The following is a 25,077-nucleotide window of genomic DNA, read 5'->3' on the forward strand; positions in this document are numbered from 1 at the left end:
TACAGATAGAAGCTACATTGATTAACTCCATCATGATAAGTCATCCTGTTGATACAATTAGGCATTAATCATATATTCTGACTAGTAACATTTAGAGAATTTTAAAAAGCAGAGCCAACTAGTTTATTTCTTTTCACGAGTGTAGCAACTGTTTTACTCAGACATGTTTAAGAAATTTTTATATGTTTATATTGTATTATATTTTAATTTTTGTGTTTTGCTTGAACGAATTGATCAAACTCATACTACACTGTGATGCTATATTTTAGAATTGAGAAGACTTATATAAATATTTATGTACATACCTTTACTGGTGTGGTCGCGCCAATGAAAAAACCCCATGCTTGAGCCGTTAAGCTAGCAGCTACACTGACGACCATGAAATAAATTACACGTGGAGTTTCTACGGGTTGTCCTGTTAACCAGTAACTCACAGTTAAATAGGTTGTTGCACATGCTGCCTGGAACGGTATTTCCACCAGTAGTAGACTAATATAGTACGGTGCTAACCGATACCACCGATTGAAATGCTCCCTACTGAGTATCCGCATTTCTTGTGGAACTGATAGCAATCCAAATATTCATTCTATTAATTCATATCATATATAACTTTTAAATACAAACTGAAATTCTCTCAATTGCAACTAAACTGTAAATTTTTACAAACTGGAAATATCTTTATATAAATGCAACTAAAGAAAAAGTAGAGAAAGTAAAACTTTGTTTTACATCCTAAATATTATAATAGACAGTCTTTAGTTTGCATTATTATATATACATATATAATAATAATAATATAATATTTTAATATGATACATATATGTATGTTATTATGTACAAACATAGTACTTCCTATAATTATTCTAAATAATTCTGAATATTATCAAGATTGAAACAAAATAGTCTGAATTTCAAAACTCAGATAACAGGTTTAATTTGTTTTAATACTTTCATTGTATATACATTTGTTTTTTACTTTCACATAGATGTAAACGAAACGTCAAATTTAGATCAAATTCGCCTTGAAATACTTTCTAAAAAAAAAGACAAAGGAAAAATAAGAAGAAAGTATTTACATAAACTGGTTAGGGCAATGATATCTTTATACAATTCAAACAAGTACAAAAATGAAATGTTTCATTGGTAAAAAAAGAGAATATCAATTCGAACAGGTTTTAATAAGTGAAAAAAGGTCTCTGTGAATGGCCACTAGAGATCCTGTTAACTCTCCCGTGTATTGCGATTCAACTTGAGATATGATTACACACCATGCCTCCTTGACCTAAATTTTCTACTATTGATGGCGCGAAATGATAACATGACACAAAGAGAAGATTAAACCATGAAAACACAATTTTCTTTTATAACTGAAATGTTAAAAACTTCAATTCTTCCAAAAATCATAATTAATGTAAAAAAAAAATCGTAGAGAGAAAAAAAAATTAAGTAGTTCCAGGATTTGGTTTCTCTAAATGTAACATTTAATAAGAAAAATAAAGTTTCAATTTTATAGAGTTTCATAGCGTGTTTTCATCTTTCAGAAGAAAAGAGATAGCAAGTGTATTATTAATTTTTAGAATTCAAAAAATGAATCGTTTAATTGTTGAATATGTGAAACTTTCACCAAAGAAAACAAATGGAAATAAGCTGGCAGTTAGTTTGAAGAAAGGTAGGAGACAAGAAAATAAATATATATGCAAATTTGTATAGCTGTTGGTGTAGTTCACTGAAAGGAGCTAAATCGATTACAAAAAGAAAATGGTAGAGAAACGACTCTTGAGAATGAGATCGGTAGAGAGGAGAAAGTTTCCTAGTTCTTGATCCCAATATTACATTACATGTATGTATATATTTATTATGTATATATTTATTATGTATATATTTATTATGTATATTTTTGTATATTATGTGTATTCTGTATATTTTTAAATTTTCATAGTTCTCATAAACCATATTCTAAATGCTAATAATTGGGTTTAATACTTACAGGCAAGGGTGACGGCCATTTTACCCGTGTAAACGAGCAGTAGTAACGATCCGTACAGATAAACATAATTAGCGAGGACACCATTCGCTCTGTAACCGCTTCCCATATATAGGTAACCGAAAATAACTCCTATTAAGAGGTGACACAACAGTCGTACAACCAATAACGTGTGGTCTCTTTTCAGACAAAGTAACTGTCTCTTATAGAGTAGATAACATTGAGCAATGAATCCTGCTGGTGGTGGTGGTTCCTTTGTGTTCTCTGTATTAACAAAACAACATAACAATGTGATCAATCCGACGGAATGTAAAGTTGAATGAATTGCAGGATTACAAACGAATTTGAATACAACAGGCAGAAACAACAAATACACCTGCAGTTTTTATCATTTTATAAATACTTCCATTTTAACTTTATAGTTTCATATAATTATAAAAATCAGATTTCTTGGAAAAATCCTCTCGTGAATTCTTTCATAATCATCACTGTTTAAAAAGGAAAATTAATTGAGAAACAGACGCAAACAAAGTGTTGCATTAACGCAACGTTTGCTCTTAATGAATTATAGTTGTCTTATGTATGCGAGGGTAATATGAGAATGTAAAAAGAAAGTAAATGAATATAAGAAAATGTTACAACTACCTTCTAGCTGTGGTTTCATTGCGTATGTAACGGACTTGTCATCTTTCGTCATCGTTTCCACAGCACCTGCTAATTTGTCCACGGTGATACCGTAATCTCCAATCGCGACTTCTAAAACTGTAATAACAGACACGTACACAGCTGTGTTATAATTTGATTAACACTTTAAAATCGTGAATGAATTAGGTTGTTCACTCTCCTTATATATATATATTTTTGTCGAACACGCAGCATTATCAAAGTAAGCGTAATAATTTACCCAAAAATACCAAAAAAGTATTCAAATTAATACAATAAAATAATAACATACTAAATTAACAAGAAAATAATGAATAAGTACCGAGCTAACAACGATAAAAGAGAAAATGTGAATGCAGGTAACCAAAATAAAAAAATTTAATAAATTCATAGTTAATGGAAGATATAATTCATTCTTCGTTATTTAGTATGTAACAGATGATATAACGGGAGATTTTTTTTTTTTTTTTTAATGACCTTGAACAGAATACAGATTTCATACTGACTCTGACTCGATTTTAGGCATGAGAACAACTCAAAAGGAATGTCGTTTTACGTACGAAAGTCAGCTGGATTATGGTAAGGCGGGCAATCAATGCCGATCGAGAACATATGAGGCAACAAGGACTTAACCGGTCCCCTGTATATGCAGTATCCACCGGCAACCGCATAAATGGCATCAAACATCTCTAAGAGCAATGCACTCGGTTGATGTATCGTGCATATTATAGTACGCCTTTCTACTTTAGCGAGACGCTTCAGCAGTGCGATGCATTGGCTGCACGAAGACGAATCCAAGCCTACAATGAAAAGAAGAGATGTGAATTTCAAAATTCCACGAATTTGACGAATATTTTAATATAAATTTCATTCCCATAAAATCTTTAAAAAGTTCAGAACGTTCATGCAGATTTATATTTTTGTAAATGCGACTAGAGGAAAGTCATTGCTATCATTATTATATTATAGATCGTCATTATTATATTATAGATTCATCATGTTCAATTGCAATTTGATAAATAATTGATAAAAGAATAATTGATAGTCAACACATCACAGTGGACTAGTATCTATCACTAGTTGCAAACTACGTCAAAAGCTATAAAAAACACTTTTAGCAAGTTTCTAACAATAAAATACGAAGATAATTGCCGGATATCCTATTGTACTTCGTAGCATACATCAACGGCAATGATACTAAACACAAATTAGTCATTATAAAATGATGACGTCGTTTCTTTCAGTAAGAATAACTCTTATGCCAAACTTTATGAAGTTGCGTCAGTATTTTAAAATACTTAATTTTTTTTCTTCAATTTTCTAATCTACTTTTCTGCTACTTGTATTAAAATTAATTGCTAATAATCAGGTCAAATCAAATAAAAATAAAAATTGTGCACGGTGAATTGTGACTAGTATTGCAAAGTGTACGTATTCCATAGAAACTTTGAACGGCAGAACGTTTCAAGCATTCTATATGATACGACTTTTAATGGAATTAAACTACCATCAATTGACTATCAGTGTTGTATACGTTTGTATATGTTCGTCGTTTTCTCTGCATTAAATACGAAATTTAATAACATTAAAATAAAACAATTGAAATTTATAGGTCAAAATTGTCGACAATAACGTTTGAAATAATCTGATTGAGATTGTGTTGTCAAAAAAATTTGCTGAACTTTGGAAATTACACTGGCGGTTCTTTTATTTTTCTTTTTCTCATGAGCAATGTCAACAATTCAGTCTTATCTTCTTTTCCAATAATATAATTTTGCAACTTTGTAATTATCGACAACGAGATAGACAAAGTTTACTAGAATCTATATAATGATAAGTTATTAATAGAATACTAATATCATTTTGCTAGTTAATAACAGCATTTTCATTTTTCATGCCTGGCATTTTAAACGTAACATCTAATAGCGATCATGCAAAAGTAATTACCGGTAGTTGGTTCGTCGAGGAATAATACTGAAGGATTACTTAAAAGTTCCAAAGCGACATCCAGTCGCTTTTTTTGTCCACCGGACAGTTTTCCGCAAAGGGTGTCGTAGCAATGGCTTAATCCTAACATTTCTAACAGTTGCAAAACCTGATCACAGAAAATATCTTCATTATACGCATTTGTCATTTTAATTCCTACCGTAAACTGAATTTAATAGTGAATTAAGGCTTTTAGATTTTTACATCTTTTTACATTTTTAAATTAGAAAAATTTATGTTCGACAAGTTAAAAAAAAAATTTCTTTTTAATTCTTCTAGGAATTGTCTAGGAATGAAGTCTTCACAATTCGAAACAGTATTATTTCTGATGACTCGTTATTTTGAAAAACGACATTAGCATTAATTCGAAATGTGTAATGTAATATGTAACTGTTTACACACTTGGGTGTGCTTGTAGGCTGAATTGATACTGTAGCCAAGTTTTAGGTGTGCGGCTAATGTCATGGCTTCTCCCACGGTTATTCTAGTTCTCATTAAGGCTTCTTGTTGAATATAGCATGAAGTCCTCTTCCACCTCTCGCTATACGGTACTCTAATTTTCCCATTTACTAAAATCTTTCCCTCGACGCCTTTCACTCTGAAACATTTTCGCGATAACGTATTTAAATATTTTTTTAATATTATGACACAATTAAAATTACTGAAACGTAACAAGTGAAAATTATCGAATTTCCACGCATTAAAATTCATGATTCATCTATTATATTCAATAAAATCGTTAAAAAAAGATTTTTAAAAAAGGATAAATAAAACATGACACTAATAATAATAATATTAAATTTTTGTTTCAATTAGAAGGCGGGCTTTATATTTTAATTATTTCATTTATGAATATTTTTCCTGATAAAGGATATATTTATATGTATATATGTTATGTAATGTAAATATTTCAAATAGATCATTGTTGTAAATATTAATTATCACTCAAATATTTTTATTTCCATAAAAATACTCATCGACGTATAAAATAATCGACTTATTATTAGCTTATACTCAGGATTTCCTTCACGTCACAAACGTGTCAATCGAGTCTGCATACAGATGATATTTATTCTTCTTTAGACTATATTTTATGTACAATTAACGTTTCCTGATATATACTGGAAAATCTAGTTTTCTTCTTAAAAAGTAAATTAAGTATTATTAAGTTTCTTATCATTTTCTAATAGCCTTTTATTAGTTAACGTTTTATTAACTTCTTATTCAAATCAATATTTTAATTTTCTTTAAGTTTCCTTTCTCATATTATTTATAATTTATAATTGTTATATATTATCTCATTTTAATTATAATTTATAATATAATTGTTACTTATAACTATCCAAGATTTAATGAATTCATTAATCATTAACAGGGCATTCCAGAAAATGAAATCCCAAGATCACACTTCCGCCATCCGGTTCTAGAAATTGCGACGTCATTGATTTCAATGATTGTCACGTAAGTTGTACAAAATACAGTTCAACATGTTAATTTCAGCTTTGTAATTCTTATTCTAGGAATAAGAAACATTGTCACTGACATGCTGATCGTTAATTCATTAGAAAAACTTCTAAGTAAGAAAACTATTTTTTCAAAGAAACGTGCTGAGATCCATTTCTAAAAATACATACTCAGTTTATGATATTTTCTATCTCTCTAATTAAGTAAATCCAAATTGCAAGAACTTTGAAAGCTTTTCTTTTTACAAATCATTCAATTCTGTGAACTTCGAATATTTTGAATATGCAAGTTTGATATCTGCTTAAAGTTAGAAACAGTATCTAGTTGATCTGAAGCAGCGGACAAACTAGAGTTAAATATCCTTCAATTTCCTAGAAGTAAGATATTGCGTTAAGCGAATTCTTTTCAAATCTTAAAGAGCGTTTGTAATGTCCAATATAGAGGGTGTTCCAGTTTTCATGTCTATCTAATGAATTAACACAGTTAATATAAGCGTTATATTGGCTGCATGTTCACGTTTAAGTATATTAGCAATTGGTAGAAGCCGATAATTTATGTTAATGCCCTTGGCTTAAGTTTGTCAAATAGTTAAGAAGCACTCACTTGTAACCGGCCAGAACATTCAACAAAGTTGATTTTCCTGCCCCAGATGGTCCCATTATGGCGACAAGCTCGCCGGCCTTGAACTCCCCGCTGACACCATGGAGAATTTCTTTGGATTCTGCAATAAATGAAGAAAAAAAAGGAGAACTAATTAGTTTGCATTTGAAAAATAGATTACGTTAAAAATCATAATGATAATTAATAGAATTCCTGAATCTCTGTGTTTCAAAATATAATTAATTTTCTTAACACTAGAACTACCAGAGTAGTCAAAATGACTAATTTATAATTTCCTATGGAAATTTCATTTATTTGTAACAGCGCATTTTTTAGATATTCGAGTGATTTTTAATAAAACATATTAACAGAAGTTTGTGTTCTTTATAGTATTACTAATTTCTACTTGTATCTTTAATGCACTTTAATTTCTTCGTCACAAATATTATGCTTTGGTCATTGGTAGTTCTAGTGTTAAATGTACGTGGAAGAAAAGATTTCTTCGTAGTGATCCTTGAATTTAAATAACTGCGCTGTAGTAACTACAGAAATGTTATTTAAATTTATGCTGTTTAACAGCGAATGATGAAGAAAGAACATTGAGACTGTAATAATTCTGTTGATGTATTTCAAGGAATATTTGTTCGTAGAAGAGTCAACGAACGATAAAATAGGATGAGTTTCAATGGCTTCCATTAAATGCTAGATTGCACGTAAGTGGAGCGAATTCAATGAAGTCGAGCTGGGGGCTTAAATTTCAACGAAGCTTCGAAGACTTCAATCAACTACAGTTAAACCGTGGTGCATTTATTTGGACTCGGAGTGAGTGAAAAATTACTTGCAGCTCTGTCAATTTACTATTGCTAATTACTACTTAATTCTTAATCGAACATTTTTTTAACAAAACTTCACCTTTGAAATATTTCTTGTTCTTCAGGAGAAGACTTCGACTTTCGAGAAACTCGGCTCGCATATTCTCTAAAATGTCATAGTAATCACGGCGTGATTCATTGCTGCATGAAACAGCTTCTCGTTAATTGCTATTCATGGTGACAAGTTTTTTTTTTTCTTAGAAAGATCATTATCAACAAATAAGATACAAATTATTGTTAAACAACTAATTATCAAACAAGAAGTCTTGTTACAAGATTATAAATAATTTATCATAAAATTAATTTAAGTCCAATTTCAATTTAAGTCCAATTACTCAGGTAATTAATCGTGGTAATTTCTTGTCATAATTCAACCGTAGTCGAGTTTATTAATCGATCTATCAACTCGTATTTAATTGAGAAGCGAAAAAAAGAAATTTATCATTGAAAGTTGATGCATACTGTTGACCGAACGTATCGGACACCTATTTGAAAATGCAAATAATTGTAATTGACGATAATTCATTCAGTATAGCAGCAGTATTCATCCATAAAGTTTTTCCGTACCGAGAAAACTCGTGTCAAAAGTTTCTATATTGTGTATAATAAAACATTCATTAACATCCACTTCATGCAGTATTAGTGATAAGAATTGAAATTAAAATCTGTAAAAAAATCCACAACCTATTCTAGAAAAATATTTTTCTAAGTAGTAAATATTAATTAATTTGCAACGATATTCACAACGATATTCGCATAATTTCTATAATTTCTGTGATTTATAACAATTCACAGGGTTATTAATATTATTATTATCAATCTCTTCGTTATATTCTCAACACGGTGAAAACAATTGGTATAGTCAATTTGTGGCTCTATGAGTACAGAAAGTTTAAAAAAATAATACAATCGAATAGGTTTCTGATTACACTCACGAAATCACTGAGAGAAGTTAAATTACAAACGAATGAAATAATTGAGTTGTAATTGACTTATACTGGACCATGTTGCAATTATCATTAATAAGTAAAATAGCATGGAATAAATGTTCTGGACGGCGTGATTGATTTTTTTTTTTTAACGCTTGCCCGTATTAGGAATAATAATACAGTCAATTTCCGTTTGAAAATTAATGCATGCGTGACGATAGCGTCTACATGACGTACATACGTGTCGGTTTCGTCTTTTTTCTTTCTTCTTCTTCTTCTTTGGCTTTACACGTGCCATGAATATGAATGCCCGGCAAACGCTGAATTTTTGCACAAGTTGCAAACGTTTACATGTTTTTATGAAAAAGACGTACGCTGAAAAGTAGTACGTACATATATGTAAATCGGATAATGTGGCATTTGAAGATAATGCAGTCATTAAGATAGCGCAGCCATAATATAGTACAATATATACTGTATGATTTAATATTATCTAACCACACGTTTCTATTATGTACTGTAGTCGTAATATAGTACAACATACAATTGCGATTAATATTATCCGCTTTTATTACGTTTTTTTTATTACCGAAAAATCTATTTCTCCTGAAAAAATACGGAAAGAATCGGCAAGATCAGTAAAACCTTCTCGTTACCAGTTTCTCGAAGCTTTTTTAAAAGCTTTTTTGCTTGCGAAAAGCAAGGTCAACGGACATAAAAACTTAACTGGGACAAAGATAAGGAATAATTCTATTAACTTACGCAACTAATCTAACCTAATTTAATGAGATCTTCACTTTAAATAGTCCATGCACTTCTGAACATTACGTACTTCTTGTTCCGTTCGTAATAATACTTTCTGCTAGCTTCTAATAACGGGCGAAGCCTGTTCGAAATGTTCAATGTAAACTTTCTCCGTTTAAAACTTTCTTCGCTGCTCTCGGGATCACATCGAGCATTACTTTCTCTCAACGTTCAATACGCTAAAAAGTGGTGAAACGCGCGGAACCAACTGGTTCGGCTGAAGATGAAATCCCCTTGACAGAGCCGTCGAGCACACGAGTCCTCGAACTTCGTACTTTTAAACGGAAGCTTAATGCAATAATCCCATCGTAAGCGAAGAAAAAAAAAAAAAAAAGAAAAATGGACCATCAAACACTTTTTGAAAAAATAATTTAATCTCGCAGATATTTTCATTTGTATCCAACTGACTGCCTCGTTCACTTCCAGTTTTTCCTTATTTGCGTCTTCGTTTACATTACAATGCAACAATAATAATGCAATGATAATGGAAGAAAATTATACAGAAATTTATAAAAAGTAAAAGCTACATTTTCGTATTCTCAGTGCTTTCCCCACTGTTACGTTCGATTATTATGCGATACGGCTTGATGAAAAATAAAAAAAATAACGAAACATGGTTCGTGCGATATGTGATAGTCTTCAACGTTTGGTAGGCGTAATAAGTTCCGGTAGTCGTGCATCGTCACGATGCCCGTTTGATGAACCTCAACTAACCTACTTTCGTTCGCGACTTTGTACTCTTTTGAAGAAAATTTATAACGAATGGACATGTTCCTCGCCACGTTTGAGAAACTTTCATTCCACTCGCGGGAAACATAGTTAAACAGAGTTGAAAACAGAGGAATGTGCACTGATAACGTGCGTGTGTCATCATATATTTCGTTATTCAAAAGCGTCAATATATATAGAGGGTGTTTCGTAACTTGTGGGACCCACTTCTGGGAGCTGATTGTACGCCTAAAAATAATGAAAAAAAAGTCATGTAAATATACATATGTCCTATCTGTCATCGTTTATACAATGAATTTTATAAACAGAGCAAACTTTAGTAAGCTAGTTTTACCAGCGATGGTAGATTCAATTTTCATAATAATCATAATTGGGATGAAGAAAACCGACACGTTATTGTGCATTCAAGACATCAACACCAGTTCAGTTGAAACGTATGGGCAGGAAATAATTGATAAATTTTTAATTGGACCTTTTTCTCTTGATGGGAAACTAACAGCCACAAAGTACGTTGATTTTTTTTTGAGCACGCGTTTACACGAAACGTTAGAGGAAGTTTCCAGTCGATATTAGACTTCGTATGCGGTTTATGCATGATGGAGCTCCGCCGCATTTTTAGCCGAGTGGCTAGGCTATTTTTAAATCAACACTTTGCAAATAAATGGATTGGTCGTGGAGGTCCTATTGCACGGCCTGCTCGGTCTCCGGATTTGAATCCATTGGATTTTCATTTGTGGGGACATTTAAAATCTATTGTACACGCAACGTCGATTGAACATGCTGAAATACTACGAAATAGAATAGAGCAAGGCTTCCGACAAATTCGAGAAACACCAGGAATGATAGAGAGAGTAACCAGATCAATAACAAGACGCGTGCAGGCTTGTCTTCAAATTTCGAGCATCTTTTGTAGAAGTAATTAAAACAAAAAATTCATTATATCTCATAAACGAAGACAGATAGGACATATATTATTCATATGACTTTTTTTTCATTATTTTTAGGCGTATGTAATTCAGTTCCCAAAGTGGGTTCCACAAGTTACGAAACACCCTGTATATATATTTTTACTGTGTCTATTGACAGTTTTAACATTCTTGTTTCTCGAGAGTAGATATCTATTAGTATGCAACATACATACGTACACATTGGCATAAATATAATCCTAAGACGTCGATTGAGTTAGTTTTATTCATAATTTCTTTAAATAAAAAAAAGAAAAAAAAAACATTTGTTTGCAGAGTTCGAAATATTGAAAAACTTACACTTACATATCGATGATTATAATCGGATGTAATTACGACATTGTTTTTTTAATTCTGGGAAACATGTAGCCACGAGGCGATACTCGCGACGTTAAGGTGAATTTGCATGTGGAAGGGAAAAAGCTGCGATACATCCGGAAGTCGATGATCGATAACTTTTTGTGCACGTCTAATTCGATTAGGGAGATACGTTAATGCTTCGAAACATGAAACGAAAAAAAATCCGCAAAACAGATATTACACGTGCCAATAAACTACGTCGAATTTTTTTCCTTTCACATTATTGTTATAAATGAATAAAACTGTGAAAGATGTACACAAGTCTCTGGAGCTACAAAAGATGACGTCGTTCATCAAATTCAACAACAAATCTCCGATATAAATTCAAATAGCAAGGAGACGATAAAGGAAATCGTATTGAGTTTTCAGTTCAAAGACTAAAAAACATGGAGCAATGATCGTTGTTATATATTTAGATCATCCGTTGTGTGCCTGTTTGGATGATTACACTATAATAGTAGTATAATCGAAAGAGTTACGTACAACACTAACATCGTCGTCCGACAAATCCGTTTCAAGTACCGCTGTTCAGAAACTAATCTTACAGAACCAATTTACAGAAATTCGATTCATTGATTTTCTGACCTTCATTGATAAAGAAATCTAATCTATCTCTTGTGATCGATTTCCAAACTGTTCGAATTAACCTCTTTGTCTGGCTTCTCTGCAACGAAACGAAATAAATAATGTCAACGTTAACTTACTGGGCCTTAACTGTCGGAGGTTCCATAGTTTCACTCTGTACCGGATGTCGTAGAATGTGAGATTCACCTCGGGTCTTTTCGGGAAAGAGTATTTGTCTTCTATGAAATAGTTGTCCTTCGCGGCGATTGCCACCTCGTGGACGTCATCGTGGCTGTTATGATCGAACTGGCAGCAGCTTAACGATGACCGGGACGGTGAACAATGAGCAGAAGCAGTCATTGTTCGACGAACTATCGAATCGGTGGTTTCTTCTTTTCACGAGTTTCCTTCCGTTGCGTTATCGTATATCTAGCATCGCATCAATGATCCCGATCGATCCTTTCCGACTCGCGGTCTCGGCCGATTACTGTTTACGCATTATGTTGTAATCGCTCGCTGTTCTGCAACAAAAGAAAAGCCAATGGATACAATTAATACGTAATACGATTGTTTACAATAACGTAATAGAAATGTATAGACGAACTAGCAGAGGAAACCGGTATGAGAATGCGAGCGAATTAAAAAATTCGTAGTTCTTATTCTCTTCTTGCGATCTTTCACGGAATATAAAATAATAGTATAATATATATTATAATATAATAATATGTAGTGTATATATATATATATATAATATATATACTATATACATAGTACATATAATAATATATATTATAGATATAATATAATATATTTTATATATTATTATATTATTATTTTATAATAATATAATATTCTTTCACGGAGACATAATATAAAATAATAGTATAATATATATTATAATATAATAATATGTAGTGTATATATATATATATATAATATATACTATATACATAGTACATATAATAATATATAGTATATATCATAGATATAATATATTTTATATATTATTATATTACTATGTTATAATATAATAATATAATATTCTTTCACGGAGACATAATATAAAATAATAGTATAATATATACTATAATATAATATAATAATATAATACATAATATATTTTATATATTATTATATTATTATGTTACAATATAATAATATAATACATAATATAATATATTTTATATATTATTATATTATTATGTTATAATATAATAATATAATATATACAGCAAAACTACAGAACTGTTTGTGTAAATTGGTATTTTTTTATAAGTACGAATGAAGAAATATAACTTAATTGGGAATATGTTGTATGTTATAATGAGTAGCTTACTTCAGATCATGGTACTATATTACGTAACGTTACTAAAGGATCAATCACTTTTTAGCTTCGAGGGACATTGAGAGTGAACTTGATTGCCACGATCTTATCTGATGTAGTAGTGAAAGTATACGTAAAGTTAACAGTCGCTGGTATATGTATGGTATACCATGTCCTGCGCAACTGGCACAAGTGTTCCGAAACGATAGAAGAATCAAAAATTGAAAAATATTTCGAATGACACATGATCTACATACATGTGTTCCAATCAGGAATTGATTATGTTTTAATTTCATCACTATCTTTTAAAATAAAACTATACATTAATTCATCATGTGTGTATGTGTGTCTTTTTTTTTTTTTTTTGATTTTCTATACAAAGTAGATCCATCTTCCTCTTTCAAATACTAAATTTTGCAGAGTTAAAGTTAAAACGTCTTAATAAAAACTAGTCAATTTTTGATCCAAACGTCTTAATATATTTTTGTGCAGAATCCATTGACTGACGCATAAAAATATTCCACAATTCTACTTGCAAAATATATTCAAGTTGCAGAATTTTACAATGACATTTTTTTATCTCTTTTCCATCTTCTATCAGAAGCTGTAGCTTGTTCTAATTGCATGGGATTGCACAGTATAATAAGCATAATACTCTGTGTAACTGGCTAACATTGTAAGAAGGTTGGGAAAGTGTTGGCAAAGTGTTGGCACGGTCTGTCCTTGAAACTGGATTCTAGCCAGAAATTTATAATGTACATTAAATGTTGCTAAAACGAATGACAGCTACTTTAAATATTGGATTGGCTGTCTATTAAGCGACTTTTCATTCCTTTCACTTCACTGTTCAATGAGGTGTGATACGAGTAGATATCTTGTGTTAAAACTTATTGCTTGTAGTATATTTATTGCTATACGTACGTTCATTTGCAAGATTGACTAACTTCACAAAACAAAAGACGATGGAAAAATCGATAAAATAATATACAAAATTCCCTTTAAAATTTGAAGTCAAATGAACACTGTACAATGTATTATTAAAGGTGTAGCTTTTATTTAATGATATAAAATGCATAATATTATATATCATTGGAATATACCACGCTGGCTTCTGAAATTTATTACTCCACAGTCAAACGAATATTTATCACTTTTGCTGCTTTTAAGCGATAGCAAGGAAGATTTTAAATGTAAAAAGTTAAATATAAAAGCATCAATCTTTTTGGCATTAAAGTTTAAATAAATTCGAAGAAGAGAAATTAAAGTTAAATTAATCAGCTTGAACTTGAAGAGAATTGATGTGCTTCAATCATTAATACTTGTGGTAACTTTTCTTGCGAACATAGTAAAAATATCGTTGTCAATCATAGTGTAAGTGTGATAAATTCATCATCGTGTGGTTTCCCCACAATTAGCATTAAAAGTAGATATGTCAGATAAATTAGACGCTGATGCAAATTGTCCATAGACAACGGAAAATTCGAAGAACTATGTATCATACAAAAATTCTTAAAAGAAATAAACCTCTCATTTTTATAAATTACTTTTAATTTTGTTTTTTTTTTATAGGAAATACACATGAGAACAACTTGATAAGTTATGGTCCGTTGATCTTTTAATTTTGAGATTAATTAATAAACTGCATTTATATAGCAAATTTTATATATATATATATATATATATATATATAGGAAATTTTAAGATGCGAAATGAATATAATACGCCGGCAATATCTAAAGTAGACTATTTATTACAATATATACAGAGAATTTCTATTCTCTTCTATTTCAGCTAAGTTTCTTCTGCATAAATAAATACATAAATGCAAAAATCTGCAATCTAATCATCTTTAAATAGAAAAATCAAATAGAATGTTAACGTGAATTGATTGAAAGTATACTTTGAAATTTTAAAGTCATCCTTTCGTAAAAAAATAGAACATATAACTCGTGCTTTTCACACGAAATATCCATCTCGTTGGATGTGAAAACGATTTCTCCTTTTAAATTCCAGCTTTTCAATTTCATTGATAAATATATTTATTTGCACAATTTACGACTGACGCGCGCGAGTTACGACCAACGCGAGATTTTTCCACGGTATTATACGTAACCGAGTACGTGTCATCGTTATTACAAGTTCGAACTTCGTCCCGCATAAGTCAGCGGGTTCATCAGAAAGAATCATCACAAAGAAAAAAAGAAAAAAAAAAAACGCCCAACAAAAGAAATAACGAGATCGCAGAAATGGGAATGAAGCCGAAATATCGGGAATAGAGCAAATTGAAATAATAATAATAAAAATAATATTAAAATAATAGAAGTATACATTGTTTCAAGTTTAACGGGAGAGAAAAAGAGGGAGAGACTGATCTCGATGATTTACTTACAATTGTCTCACATTAAATGTTATTGTACAATTAGTGTCGAGCGTCGTTAATTATGTTTAATTATCAGAATTATCATGGAATTAATACTGTCGTGTGTTATTCTTATCTCTAGTCCCCTTTTCCTTGTACGATTCGCCCTACATTGCAAATCTTTTGCAATCGGTTTATAGTAGAAAATTCCGTTGTTTTAACAACCAGAGAAAAAGAGGAACCCCAAGGATTCTATTGTTTAATATTCTGTTATTATGATCTTCTCGTGTAAGTTTTACAATGTTCGCAAAACTTCGATGAATTTGACGCACAGTGCTCTGATAAGTTATATAACGTTATATAAGCTACGTGCTGATCTATATATTATGTATAATTGTATAACTAGTAATCAATTGCATTAATTTGTACTTCAATTTGAATATTGTTGCGACCTGGCAATTTATTTTAGCCACGTTTGTTTAATAATTTTTCGTTTACGTAACTTCGCGCATTATTTAATTTCGTCGCTCGGCCCTTAATGGATTAAGTTAGAGCAACACCTTTTATTTTTCCGTTTCAGTTTCTTTCTGTCAATTTGACAAACGGCTGCTCGTTACGAGCAATAAAAAAAGTAACGAATGATGATGAAAGATAATCCGACGTAAAGAGGATTTGAAGGCTAAACAAAGTATGAGAAAAGAAGCGATAAGAAGTTGACAAAATGCATGATAGCACAAATGCCAACTCTAGGATATTCTATATACGTCATTTTACTATAGTTGAATTTAAAAACAAGTTAGTTTAACAAAGCCAAAAAATATAATAATATAATAATAAATATAATTATATTTAATATTATATTCGTTATTATTTTTAATATTATATTAATTATACGATTTAACATATATAATTTGTATGTACGACCACCAGCACTCGTGTGTACATGTATAATCAATTAATAAACATTACAATAAATGAAACAGATGCACATATCACATTCCAAGGCCAAGACTTATTGTTATTTCACGACTTTGAAATATAGCATTGTACGATAATTGATGAAGGTCTAGAAATTATTATCTCGACACGCTCCTTCAAATGAATAATTGTTGCTGCGTTTAATCCATCGCTGGAAATTTCAGTCGCGTGAAATTTGAAACACGCGATCCTGCCATAATTTTATAATTAAATCAAAGATTTTATTAAATTAAAAATTCTCAGAATAAATCTTAATCGCTTGAATTTGACGAGAAACGAAATGTTCTCACTATTCAAAGATATTTTTATAAAATGTATTTTTCAAAAGGGCATTTAGAATAAATGCCCCAGTATTAAAATCTGGAAGAATTGAACAACAGCAAGAATTAAAAATTTTAGAAAACTCGATGCGACGCAAAAAAGTGTACAAGGAAAATGTACAAATTATCAAGTGACATTGAAAATACTAATGAGGAGATTTGTCAGTGACTTATTAATAGTTGATAAACTCTTTAATTGATAGGAGCCTTCACAATTATACGTGCCGAGAAAAATTAATTATAAAAGTACCCTGACCTTAGGTCGTTCATTTAGAACACTGAATCACACGGGTATCTCGAATAAATTTCCACCGAAACGAATCATTTTCTTTCGTCTGATTACTTTCCTTATCTCTCCGTCTGTCCTTTCTTTATACTTTATAATTTTCGAATAATAATGAAAACAAGAGTGTGCCATTGATACAACTCGAACAAAACTACATTCAAAATGCAAAATACATATGTATATACGCACATGTATACATACATATATGTACTGTGCGTTACATGAAATGCTGACTAAGTGTCCAGTCACGTTGAACGTTTGCCATACGCTATGTGCGATTGCAATTGAAGTCATTGAATGTACGACACGTGTATACCGGGTGAGTCACTGAAGATTAAAAATTGAAATGATTTTCGAAACGATTGATCGTGTCAAAGAATGTTTTAGGCAAACGTTGAATGATTTCGAAGTTATTACGTTAATTTGATGCAATCGACAGTTTCATTTCTTAACGATGATCCGCAGAAGGCGTTTAAAGATCAAGTTTAATTAATTTTATTAAAATACTGTATTTTATTTCAGTAAAGTTTTTAACTAAAATACTGTGGTGTATTTTAGTAAAGTTTTTAACTAAAATACTGTGGTGTATTTTGGTAAAGTTTTTAACTGAAATACTGTGGTGTATTTTGGTAAAGTTTTTAACTGAAATACTGTGGTGTATTTTAGTAAAGTTTTTAACTGAAATACTGTGGTGTATTTTAGTAAAGTTTTTAACTAAAATACTGGGGTGTATTTTAGTAAAGTTTTCAACTGAAATACTGTGTTGTATTTTAGTAAAGTTTTCAACTGAAATACTGTGGTGTATTTTAGTAAAGTTTTCAACTAAAATACTGTGGTGTATTTTAGTAAAGTTTTTAACTAAAATACTGTAGTGCGACACTTGTTCAGAGTCGAATTTCTTTGTTCAATTTCATACTCTTTAGGATGATGTTTTGTTTTTATTCACCAGATTCGAACCCATTGGATTCTTGTACGTGGCCGTACTTTAAAAATTAAAATCTATTGTTGTTGATGTATCAACGATCGCCAAAGACGATGCGTCAATAAATTGTCGAAGAATTGCACTGATAGCAGTGTGAAACATTTTTCAAGAATTAGATTGGAAAAATATTTAGATGTCATCGCCTTTGAGCTCATTTTGTAATAACTTTTTTGTGCAACAGTGAAATAAATATTTATTTTATTCTAATCGCAATAAATAATAAACGTTACACAATCCCCTGTTTATTACTGATGCTGCTATTATAGACAAATTCGATACTCTACGAGCAGTACTTTGAATTACTTTAATTAAAATATCCGCTGGACTATATGGTTCTTTCGGTGTAAATAGTTTGATACTCTTTTACAGACGAAGCCACTCAATTTTTATCCGACACGTTTGTTTTCGACAGAATTAATTCGTTTCGAGAATATTTCCTTGTATATTACACGTGGCCATGATCATTTTAACATATCTCTCATTTCATTCAATTACTAACATTCGCTGTGATTACTAACGCGCGATTATAAACGTTGAACATTGAACATCTGCTATCTATATGCACATATAGGAAGATTTTTTTTTTTAAATTAGACCAGTTTTGATTCACATATGAATTAACTTATGCAGCCTCTCTCAGGATAAGGTCATAGTTCATACGTTGTTTAGTAATAGCACGACAAAGAAAGCCGAATGTTTGTTTTGTTACAAGATTGTGTAATTTTGTCATCAATTCGCATAACATAACTATTCGTTGATAGGAAAATTTGAATTTTTCAAGCAGGATCGTATCTTCAACGTTATCAGAAGATAGTTATACATGCACTAGCTTTTCCTCGTTACTCCTAAACGAAAACTGAAAAACGAGTTAGTTTCTCAAATCGAGTTACTTAGTGACCCTTAAGTTTGCGTTGAAATTTTAAAATATCAGGATAGTAATAAACAGCATGCTCTTTAGAATCTTTATAGATTATTCCGTCGAATGTACGATATTCAGATTTTCTTAATATGCTGTAAAGTGCTTCTTCTCAAAAGAGTTGTCTTTTATCTTCTTGTAATATAAAAGTAGTTTTTTTCGAACGAAACTATATATCTGAAATTCATATTTAATATTTCATTCGTATCTGCGCGTTCAGGTGTACGTAGCAGAAATTTTGAAATCCCGTCGACTGAAGCTCGGAATCGAGGCCAGCCAGGTGAACGGCCGTTTTAATAGGCACGGTCGATTGATGCAATTGTTTTAAACGCAGAGACGATTCAGAGTTATGCGGCTTTCGATATGCCGCAGAAAATGATGGAAAGTATCTACCTCATCCGTGAAGTGATACTTGCGCAAAGTAGCGTACTGGCCAACGTTTCGCAACCGACTTAACAATCTCCCTTCCCCCGTTCAAAAATTACGAAAACCTAACTGGTAAACAAACACAATACAGTCTTGTATTTATTTTTTAACATTAGAACGTTGAAGCTCTCTTTAAATATTGAAAAGCTTTCTCAGAAAAAAAAAGAGGATCTGCAGATCTATATAAATAATCTATATGACTCAGATAAATATATATTACATCTATGAATATGCAAGTGGTGTGTGTGTGTGTGTGTGTATGTTAGAAAAACCTGAGAGAGAAAGCTGGCTAATGACTTTGCAAGATGATTAGTTCGCTTGTACATCGCAGTCTTCCTACCACTTTTCCACTCCGTGATCAGATGCTCAAGGAACGGTATCTCTATTTTCTCGGTAACGCAACGTCGAATTGTTTGCCGTTTTCCAACACCCGATAGCTACACACGTGTTTCGAGCCATCAACTATCGCCAGGCGCCTGGATCGTTCTCAATGCCATTCATTGACTCATTCCCACAATCAGTACAAGTCTCTGTTGCAAATAGAACCTGACCATTCGACGATCCTGAATAATTCCCGCTAAGGAATTTTTTTTTAAAAGTCTGCTGACGCTAAAACTTGGATTAAAATTTCTTTCTTTTTTTTTTTTCTGTATTCTTAAGAATAATTTTCATTAATTACAAATAGAAGAGAATAGTACGACAAATAAACGCTGCTTTGACCATAAAATTCTTTAAAACATCGGATTGAAAACCTTTGCCAATCATTGTAAGTATCAAGTGTATTTTCCAATGAAATACTGAAATTATCATGTCGTTTTTCATCATCGGCCGTTTCGTTTTACTGGTTCGTTCGTCATTTTCATCTTGTTTGAACTTCGAGCAAACATCGACAGGGTTAAAAAAAAAAAAAAAAAAAGGAATCGCTTTCACTCTATTTTCGGAAAAGAAAGTAAATCTTATTTCACGTTATATTTTTAGAAAGTTCTACAATCGTGCAAGGTTATCCCCTGGTAACAAGCGAGCATACTCGAAATAATGACGATACGCACAGTGATAAAAGTTTCAATTCTAAGTAAGTAAAGGGCAAAGAATAATAAAAATAATTCAGTTAAAATTCTATTCTCTCTCCTTCAAACCAGAGAGTGAAAAAACCTGATAAAATCTCCAGTCTACGAAATTCTTAATGAAATTCTTCATTAAATTATGCTAACATTTTCAACAAATAGAACTTTTGGCTTTGTTTATTTATCAGTCGTAGTCGCAAGTTATAATCCTTGAAGAATGATCATGTTTTCAAGCAATATACCACTGATATGAATTGAATTGAAAATTGCGGAATCAATAGGCCACACAAAGTATTATCTTCAGATGTTCAATAATCAATAAATAATTTACGCCAATCACGGCATAATATAATCGGTTATTATAATAAAAACTACTGTAGTTCGCCTGCTATGTGCAATTTTGTAACATCAAGAATTTTCCAGTCTGCACAGCATAATGAGCTGTGTATTATGCTGTGTTTTCTTTCTTCCGTCATTTTTCGCGCATAGAAGCGAAACGAATACGAAGTCACGCTCCAGTTTCTAAATCTTGTGTAATGTTAATGGTAATATTTTTGTTCTAGTCAATACGAAGAATTGAAATCCCATTGAGTACGAATAATATAACGTAGCAAAAGTATCAAGTTATAAATATCAGTGGAAATGGAAATGAGTACCTCACAAATATGTTCGAGGTTTTTAAAGGGGATTTCTCAAGTGTCAGAGATTTTTGACTGGACAAAGCAAATATAAAACAGTGTCTATATTTTAAATGCGATTTTTCAATGTATTTATACGAGGCGGGTGCGCATGGGTCTTGCGCATCTGTCTAACGCGCATGCGCCTGATAGGGAAGGGCTACTATTTATAAAGCGACAAATCCAGGGCACAGGGTATTAAAATTCCGGACTTCGTTCCGGAAGCATAGTCGCCTTTAACGTCTTTCTATGCTTTAAATATTAGAATCGCAATAATGTGTAATGCGATAACTTGGATTATATCGGATGTATTAACTGCGTTTGCATCTGAACTGATTTTGATCGATTTGATAAAACGTAACACTTAAAAATCGTTTTTAGAGGAAATGCAAATGCATTGCTATCCATTGCATCAGTATAAATTATAATTACCCTGAATTATCGAATGCATAAATAGGAGAACACAGATGATTGATGTTGGAACAGCAAGACAAGAAAATTACTACAGAAAATTTTTTTGAAGAATATCTCCGGACATAAATATCAGGACAAATGGCGTATCTCTATTTATAGAAAATCCCATTTTCACCAAACAAGCAACTTAAATAAAACAAGAATAAAAAATATTAAACTTGTTTAATATATATATTAGCTGCTGCAGTCAAAGAGTTGAAATAAAAAGTTAGCTGAAGTTATTTAAAATGATATTAAAGAGAAAATCAAATCGAACCGTAACTTGAGCTTCGCGTTTCGTGCAATTCCGCATCTTTTCTGGTTAATTAGCAGACCAGAACGCAGTCAGGTTTCCTGTCAAGACTCTAATTTCATTAAATGTTATTCTTTCATTGCTGACTGACTATCATAATACGACACCGAAAGAAGCGGCGAATCGTTTTTTTTTTTTTTTTTATTGGAAATGTAACAGAAGTCATAAGTATTGAAAATTTTCTACATGCGAGATTCTAAATGTTACAGTAGATGATTTAAAATCACAATGAAAAATTACACTAGATTATTTGAAATGAAATAATTCATCAATTATTTCAAATAAAGTTTCGAAATTAAAAATCTGAACTTGCAAAATTTTTATCATTCAATTTACATGTAACTTATTTTATATTTTGTTACTACTTAGAAGATGACTGAAATAATTTTTGACCTTTATAAGACTTCATTCTGAATAATTTATGCAACGGTAGTAACTTTTTGCGAGGATCCATAGTTCTCCATATATATATGTAAATAGGTGATAAATGATGAACGCAATCGTTTGCCATTTCACGAATAACAAAAAATTTAAATTTCATAAAGCGCATACGCCGTTTCATATATTGACGTACAAGGAAACTACGACTTCTCTAGAATGCCCCGGTTCTTTATTTCAATGAGGCGTTCTACAAAGATAAAACGATCATGATTTTTATAATAACAATCAAAATTCGGCGAAAGAAATATGAAAAGCTTTGGATGTTCGAGCCAAAGGAAAATTTTATCGTCGATTCTCTCTTTCGTGATGAAAATTATACGTATAATACATACATGTATTGGGTAATTTAAATTTCGTAAAAAAAAAATTTTCGTTTTTAAAAAAAATCTTTAAAAGATTTCTAAGTCTTACATGTACTTTTTTCATATTGTTCCCAAAGGGGGAACAATTTAAGTAATGTTTTCGTACGTATTTTAATTTTTGAAAAGCTCGTCCGATTACCAATATTCTTTGCTTAAGTTGTATCGAATAATTGTACGTCATGACTATACGATGATATACATGCGGTACACATTATCACTGTCGGAGAAAAAAATAACAGTGACAAAAAGCGGAGCAAAAATTATATCGTTTACATATTCACGGACGAAACAAGAAAAACGCTTGCTACGTCAACTGCGAATCTTTTTTAATTTGAATTTATACTTTAAGTATAATACTATTTATACTTTAAGTATAATACTATTTATACTTTAAGTATAATACTATTTTACACGCGATTAATACTGATTAATTCAGGGTGTGTTCAAGATTAACATCGGATATTGATAAGAAAGATGAAATTCGGGCAAACATTTTTACGATTGTACTGATAATAGTATCTTATAACGTTTGGAAATTTATTTGTGTTTTGTCATCAATGATGTCAGAAATACACGCTAAAATTTAGATTGTATAAGTAAAACAAATCTGACAAATTCACAATTTCATGAACTTTTCTTTTAATTTGAATCAAAAATTTTATCCCGCAAATTTTCAATATACTTGATGATACCTTTAATGTCGTTAGACATTGTTGTCAAATATAATTATATTTACAGACGAAAGATGGTCAGTTATAAATAATTCAACTCTTGCCCAATAATTCGATACGGATCTAGACCTGGAAACCGTGACTTTGCCACGGTTAATCACGTAACTGGTGAAACGCGGACGTAGAAATTGCCAAGGCGCACTCGGAACTTCGTTCTCGTCAGACTATTCTATTTTCTATCAATATTTACAACATATACGAATAAAATAGATCTTTTGCAAAAGTGTAGCAAAAATGTTACATAATACGTATGTCAATTTCCACTTGAAGTTCTCGATTGTGAAAAATGAAACGAACATACATACGTATACACGACATAACGTGTTAACATTTTATTGAATATCGTTTCACAAACGTTATCGTCTCTAGACGATCATTCTCGTCAATTACATTGATCGATCGAAGCCTATAAATAAAACCATCCTACAACTCAGGTTGGATTGTATATACATACATATGCAGCGATCTAGTCTGTTTTCAATCACTGACAAATTTTTATGCAAATGCTTCAAGGTCTATACTATGAATTTTATTATATTCATTGGTTCGCGAACTATATTATATAAATGTAGGAATACTGTCCTTAATTCTATGTTCTATAGCCTTTCATAAGACAATGACAATTGATATTAATTTATTAAATATGTGCTGTAACTTTATTTTATTTTATTTAACTTTACATACTATTAACCATATAACTTTATTTTAACCTTATTATTTATTTTATTAATTTTAGAAAATTTATTTTTATCGTATGAAAATGTCTCAGTCCTCAAGTCGATTGATCGTAATTGATGAATTGCTAAAGTAACTGACAAAATACTAATTGATGAAGTTCACGAATAATCGTACGTTTTCAATAAGAATTTCCTACATCTGCATCCTGCAACTAATTGAAATTGTGTATAAATTTCTACCTTTTCAACTACGCTACATTCCTGTATGTTTAATTAGAGCAATATGATTTATGTATATGGATTGAATGCCGAGGATGAGATACGAAAAAAAAGGGAACTATCGCTAGAAAAGCTAAGAAAAAACAAAAGGTTGGCAGTTCGTTCCACAATCAAAACAATTGACAAGCTCACGTGGGCACGTCAATCTATTTTCATAGCTTAAATTTTCTGAGAACAAGAGAACGAATACATAACGTAATGCATTTTGTTACAATTAAAAGCGACTTGTAAATCTTATAATTATACATGTGAATATTGAATGTCAATAAACGTATATTGTTAAGATTGAACGTTGATCATCTTACCTTATCAGTATAGGGATTATTAAGGTGTAGAACTTATTTACAGATGAACTTTTATATGAATATTCAGAAAGCAATACGAGATGTGGCCGATGACGTTCAAAGAAAACGACCCATATATACGAAAGTTCGTTGAAGACTGACTATGTCGTTGTCGTTGTTACGAGCTGCCCTCTTTCATTTCTCACTCTCTCTCTCTCTCTCTCTCTCTCTCTCTCTCTCTCTCTCTCTCTCTCTCTCTCTCTCTTTTTTTTTTGTGCGCAAGCG

At 31.2% G+C, this 25,077-nt stretch overlaps 1 protein-coding gene across 2 annotated transcripts in view; it reads right to left on the reverse strand.

Moving 5' to 3' along the window:
- LOC122536844 (ATP-binding cassette sub-family G member 1-like) overlaps positions 1-24,959 on the reverse strand; it is a 28,722-nt gene extending 3,763 nt beyond the window's left edge. The window contains exons 1-9 of one of the 2 annotated variants that reach the window (XM_043669558.1): positions 24,814-24,959; positions 12,061-12,436; positions 6,701-6,818; positions 5,036-5,231; positions 4,595-4,742; positions 3,208-3,447; positions 2,630-2,746; positions 1,988-2,248; positions 306-562 (exon numbers count right to left, since the gene is read on the reverse strand). In XM_043669558.1, coding sequence (XP_043525493.1) covers positions 306-562; positions 1,988-2,248; positions 2,630-2,746; positions 3,208-3,447; positions 4,595-4,742; positions 5,036-5,231; positions 6,701-6,818; positions 12,061-12,280 — 1,557 coding nt within the window. In that variant the 5' untranslated portion in view covers positions 12,281-12,436; positions 24,814-24,959. Of the gene's footprint in view, positions 1-305; positions 563-1,987; positions 2,249-2,629; positions 2,747-3,207; positions 3,448-4,594; positions 4,743-5,035; positions 5,232-6,700; positions 6,819-12,060; positions 12,442-24,813 lie in introns of both variants that reach the window. The other variant, XM_043669557.1, reaches the window with a different exon arrangement.
- Between the last annotated feature and the right edge of the window lie 118 nt (positions 24,960-25,077).

The sequence above is a fragment of the Frieseomelitta varia genome, unplaced genomic scaffold, assembly GCF_011392965.1.
Source record: "Frieseomelitta varia isolate USP_RPSP 00005682 unplaced genomic scaffold, Fvar_1.2 scaffold_873, whole genome shotgun sequence".
Classification (NCBI taxonomy): Eukaryota; Metazoa; Arthropoda; class Insecta; order Hymenoptera; family Apidae; genus Frieseomelitta; species Frieseomelitta varia.